General features: G+C 30.6%; 1 protein-coding gene across 2 annotated transcripts; it reads left to right on the forward strand.

Moving 5' to 3' along the window:
• Positions 1 to 4,489: 4,489 nt before the first annotated feature.
• LOC129906810 (uncharacterized) lies at positions 4,490 to 5,371 on the forward strand. 2 transcript variants are annotated; one of them, XM_055982737.1, is made up of 2 exons: positions 4,490 to 4,657; positions 4,839 to 5,371. In XM_055982737.1, the coding sequence occupies exons 1-2, from the start codon at positions 4,564 to 4,566 to the stop codon at positions 5,165 to 5,167; spliced, it is 423 nt and encodes a 140-aa protein (XP_055838712.1). In that variant the 5' UTR covers positions 4,490 to 4,563; the 3' UTR covers positions 5,168 to 5,371. The 2 variants fall into 2 exon arrangements, with proteins under 2 accessions (XP_055838712.1, XP_055838711.1); XM_055982736.1 differs by having other exon boundaries at positions 4,500 to 4,657; positions 4,827 to 5,371.
• Positions 5,372 to 6,239: the final 868 nt, after the last annotated feature.

Here is a 6,239-nt window from a genome sequence, read left to right on the forward strand (position 1 = left end):
AAAAATCGGTATAGATAGTGTCAACTTGTAATCGTTTTTTCCATACAGTCAAGGCAGTAGCTTGTAAAAATTGATAAGTTAGTTGCTGTCGATCCGTGTTTGAATTCAGAAATATAGTTCCTAACTAAAGAATATAATTTGTTTTTTCACTATTGCTTCAAATACTTTGTTCAATTTGTATAATGTTAGCGTCATGGTCTCATTCACCTGGAAAACAAGAACTTGCAGTAATTTCCTTCGAGATATAGTGAGAGTGCGTTGAGAAAAATAACCTACTTGTGTTCAAATCCTTCTACCTGGTTTTTGCAACAATATATTCCAAAGAAATTTGGTGCTGAAGAAGAAGCATGATTTTCTTAATACATGGGAGGAAAAATTAAGACTTGGGGTTTCATTCTTTCCTACTTATTTAAAAAATTAGTGATAAAAAATAGTGAAATCGGCCACATACCACATTCAAACAATATGAGAACCAATGGATAAATTGTTAAAGTTGTATATATTTTAGACACCCACGTGCATTACGACTAATTTCAGCCAAAAAAAAAATGGAAGATGAAACAAATCCGCGCTTCCAGTATTCGAAAAAGCAATTTTTTGGGGTGCCTAATACTTTTGGCCAAGGCTGTATATGAAAAACATGGTCGCAATCCCAGGTCAAAACTTTTTTTTTTTTGTGGCTGTGTTATTTTAGTAGCCATCATAACACGCAAGCCTTTAAATTATACATCAATAAAAATGTAAAGATTTACTCAATCTACTGCTTTTTTATTCATTAAAATCAGAAGCAGGGTTCAAAAGCTATAGCTATATAAAAAGAAAAGTTTTACCAACAAAAATTCGTTTATTTCAGAAACGACATAAGTCCAGCTACTTTAAAGGCTTTCAAAGGCCACTAAGACTTGAAAAAAAGTTTATATTTTAAAGGTTTTAAATGCGTCTTTAGCTAGATTCTAACTCGGCATACTCTAAATTTGAAGTGTTGTGGAATTTTAACATAAAAAACAGTTTTTCGTTGCTCCTGAAATGTTAGTGCTCTGCTCGTGGACTTATGTTGTTTCTGAAATAAACGATTCAAATTGCCTGCAAAGTTCTGGATCATAAAATGTTAACATTATTTTGCGTTCTACTCTAATTTAGTTAGATTTTTAATTTGTTTTCTTAAATAAATTCTCTACAAAAAGTTTTATATGCAATATATCAAAATATCAATAAACCAAAATGGGGGCTTTTGCACCCCTATCTTCAGTTTCCACCCTCTCATTTCATAGCACTCCGCGGTTCTATCTTCTTTTATAACCCATTCAACGATTCCTGCAATAAAAACCCGTGAACGTCTTAGTTCCTTTCTAAACTAAATAATCAATAGCCTAAAAGATACTTTTTCGAGTTTGATTTTGATAATATAACTAGCTGACCCGGCGGACTTCGTTCCGCATTTTTTTTTTGTATTTATTTTCAATTTTTGGCTTTGTAATGTGTTAACCTTTTCCAATACAAAAAAATCGGGCAATCGCTTGCAATCGCTACTAAAATTTGATAATCCAGTCAAATAAGGGTTTCACCTCGGAATGAATACTAATAGAATTTTTTTTTGCTCAATACCTTCGTTTTGGCATTCTATAATATACCTCAAAAGTCTAGAAAAATCTCATGTCTGCAAGTTGCGATTTTCAAGCCAAATCGCGAAATAGAGATTTTCAAAATTAGCAATAATAGACAATGGTATTATATACACATATTATTACATAACTTCGAGGTATTTTTTAATGCTGATTACAAAAAATCTAAAATCAAAGCAATCTGACGTCTCTGAAAAAAGTTATATCTGTTTTTTTAAGTTTAAAAAATACCTTTAAATCATGTCGCTTATGTTGGTAAACAAATAAAATTCCAAAGTTTTCTTATTATTTTTTTTTAATTTAACCTGCAAAATTAGGACTTAAGGACATGAGACTTTTTTAGATTTTTGACATAAGTTATAGAATATCCAAACAAAGATAGAAACAAAAAAATTAGCCTATCAGCACTAATTATAAGATTGTACCAGGATGTTTTTTAGTGCATATCCCAAAATGTTCCCTTTTCTCAAAAAATACCAGTTTTTCATAGGTATGAATGTTTTTTCATTGCATTGTTTTGATTCTTAATGATAATGGATATGAAAACCTTCATGCAAAATTTTGTCCCTCTACCATGCATTTTAAGGGTTTTTCGGTAGTAAGTTTGCAACTGATGGGTTGACAAATGAAAAACAGGTATATAACTTTTTTCAGAGACGTCAGATTGTCTTGATCTTGTCTAGGTTATCATATGTGAATATAATACTATTGTCTTTTATTGCTTTTTTTGAAAATCTCCATTTCGCGCTTTGACCTTGAAAATCGCGATTTGCGGACATGAGATTTTTCTAGACTTTTGAGGTATGTTATAGAATGCCAAACCGAAGGTATTGAGCAAAAAAAATTTCTATTAGCATTCATTACTAGGTTTACTCCTTTTTTCACCTTATTTGACTGTATCATGATATTTTTTGGCTATTTAGGAAATTCAAAAAGCGATCTTTTTTGTAAATTATAAAGAAACCGACTTAAAATGAAAAGATTCCGTCTTAATTCTATACATACGTCTAAATATTAAAATATTTTCTTAAAAAGATTCAATCATTTTAAATTAATGCGGAAATTGTATTAATAATTTGGTAGTTGAAACAACTTAAACAAATTTTAAGTTTCAGTTTATCATACCAATTTTCAACTGTGAGATAGCTTAGTGGTAAACAATTTTAATTGAGGAAATAACATTTTAAAGAGTTAAATCATGTTTGTTTTTATTAGCCTTGAACATGAGCTCTTTGAACCTCAAATATAGAATTTGCTCATAACTTGACAGCAGCGCCACGTACCAGGTCCAACTATAAAACAAAGCCTGTCTCGAATGAACCTTATCAAACGCAAAAAAATTCATAAAAGTCTATACAGCCGTTTAGCTATAACTTGACAACAGCGTCAAGTCTTTCTATATATAATTGGCAACAGCGCCACCTACCGCATACAGTTATAATTTACAAAACATGGATAGACCTTATCACACAAACGAACTTTCACAAAAATCTGTCAAGTCTTTCGGGGTCCAAATATGAAATTTGTCTATAACTACTTCGGCAACAGCGCCACCTACCGGGTCCAATTTATGAAACAAAACATGTTTCAAATGAATTTTATCAGACACAAAAATCAAAATATGCAATTTTCCTACAACTTAACAACAGCGCCACTAACGACTGTCCAGTCGCTCGTTCAAAATATGCTATTTTCCTAAAACTTGACAACAGTGCCAACTACTGGGTCCAATCATGAAACAAAACTTGTCTGGAATAAACCTTGTCATAACACAAAATTTCACAAAAATCTGTCCAGTCCTTCGACCCCACCTATGGAATTTACCTATAACTTGAAAACAGCGTCACCCACCGGATCAAATTATAAACCAAAACCTGTAACGGATAGAACTTATCACATACACAAAATTTTACAAAAATCTGTTTAGGTTTTCGACCCCAAATATGGAATTTGCCTATAACTTGACCCTACCGGATCCAATTATAGGTAGGTAAAACAAAACCTGTTTCAGATGGACCTTTTCACATACTATATTTCACACAAAATTTCAGAAAAATCTGTCTAGTCGTTTAGTAGTAGGGTCACAAACATACGCACAGGAGAAATATATATGTATAATATGTAGATACAAACCATAACTCTGATTATTGACACCTTGCATAATGGTGTCATACACATACTTTTGTTGATCGTTTAACTTCGGCACATTGGTATTTCCGATCAAGAACATCTTGGTCTGTACGATTTGGAACAACCAATCCTAACTGTACCAATGCTTTACTTATTTGTCCTCAATGAAGATCAGAGATAAACATTTTATTTGTGCAGTCCATATGTGGATTTAATATCACAAGACGAATAATTATTTGTTTCACTCATAATCAGACTTTTTTAATTATTTTGAAAGCTTTACAAATTAAGCTTAGTTAAAATTTTTAAAAAGCGAGAGTGTTTTTTTACTCGGACAAATTGACAGCTATGTAAAGATGCGAGAAGGTATTATTTTTTTTTTGATACAAACCATCTACATATTAATACCTTTCAAACAAAAAAAAAATTTACCAAAATCGGACCAGCCAAACGCGAGTTTATCGGCCACACACACTAAACGAACTCTTTTTTATATATAAGATTTAAAAAACAAAAAAAAAATAAATTAAAACTAATATGGAAAAATTTTTGATTGGGCAATTTTTTTTAAGCATAAGAATCTATCATTCGAAACAACAAAATAATCAATGTGGTCATCACTAAGTTTTTATTTATATCGCAACTTGACCCAAAAAAATATTTTTTCTTATCAAAAGAACATTAAATCAAATTTCATATATAGCTATTTAGCAAAATCTTGCAAAAACTAGAGTGTTAGTCAAATTTAAAGCAATCATTCAAGATTAGTCTCAATTTAGTCAACGACGACAACGACGACACGGTTGGAAACATGAATCTTCAATATCATTTTCTAGTTATTATTGCTATTCTCAGTCATTTTTGTTGTGAAAGTATAATTTTCGGATCAAATTTGGATGGACTTTGTAAGTGAAGCATGTTTTTTTTATCTAAATAAGATCTGTTATTGAAAGAATAGTCCAATTCGAGTAAATTACTCGTAAGTGAGAGGTCCTCTCGAGTTGTTCAAAGATATACTCTAAATTTTATTTAAGTTCTCTATAAAATATGATTTAATTTTAAATTCTATCTTAGACACTATTTCAGATATATTTAAAAGCCAAAAAATGCCCGAAAGTAATGTTGAAACTGTCGAATCTGATGTTAACAACCAACAATTATCTGAACAGCCAAAATCAATTGGAGCAACTGCAGAAAGAAACCAAGAAGATTATGCTAATAGACAGACAAACTTGTCTGGAACTGGTCCCATTAACAGACATGTATCATTTGTCCTTGGTTTAGTTCCAACACTGGACAATTTTCAGGACGATCAAGTTATAGATTTTCAACTCGGGGTTATTGAGCTTATGAAAAAAATCAAGAATTCTCCAACAGCTTCAGAAGAACCAAAGGCGAAAATAGGAATACGATAATAGTGAAGAAATCTTTTTATTCATGTATTTGTTAATTGATCGTGAAATAATTTAGTATTTGAATGCAAAAGATTCATTGGTCATTCGTATTTTCGTTGGAACTTAGAATGCTTCGTTATTTTTCATTTTTTTTTTTTGTTTGTGAAGTATTATTTGTAAATTTATCAAATAAATATTTTGGGGTTCAAATCTCCCATTAAATGAGATGTACTTAATTTTTAATTTGTTATAAGTAGGGATTGGATTTCCATGCAAATGCATGTTTTTATAGGAACACCTTGGAAGCATGGCAACGAATTATGTATACGAATCAGGAGATTTCCATTTAAAATGGCAATCAATCGTTAGTGCATATTTTTGCATATTTTACTATAAATATGCATATTTTGCAAATAAATGCATGTTTTTCGTGCATATTTTCGCAAAAATTGGAAAAAACAACGAAATTACACGCTTGGAATTTTTGACTAAAACTGACTGAAAGTCAATTGGAAAAAAGTTACGTAAAATGTTTTTATAATTTTAAAGAAACATTGATATTTTATAATTTCATGTGGCTTTAAATGCATATTTAAAGTGCATATTTTCTATTTTTAAGAGTATACTTTAAGAGCATATTTTTGGTTTTTAGGTGCATGAAAATTCTACCCCTAGTTATATAAGTATACATATTTTTTTTTATGTGTATTTTCACGTGAGCGAAGCCGTTGTCGTTTGTAATATATGTTTTTAATTCTAAAAAAAAAAAAACAAAACAAAATACACGACTGGGTCGCAAATGGTCTTATAATAAAAAGTACAAAAATATTAGCTTACCAATCAAGGGGCACGGTACACAGTGGGGAAAAGGCGGAAAAAACCCAACTTTCGGAAGTACGATTTATTTTGATACTGCACGTGTTTCTAGTAAATTAGATGAAGAATCAGAAAATGAAAACTGTTTTTCAAAAAAAAAAATTGTTGGCCTGGAGATTATCGCTCAAAGTTGAAAAATAGTGAAAACTGATAAAAATACAAGTAGTTTCAAAATTATCTATTTACCGTATAATTTCAAGGTTTGAACCAACTGTTT

The sequence above is a fragment of the Episyrphus balteatus genome, chromosome 1 (assembly GCF_945859705.1).
Source record: "Episyrphus balteatus chromosome 1, idEpiBalt1.1, whole genome shotgun sequence".
Taxonomy (NCBI): Eukaryota; Metazoa; Arthropoda; class Insecta; order Diptera; family Syrphidae; genus Episyrphus; species Episyrphus balteatus.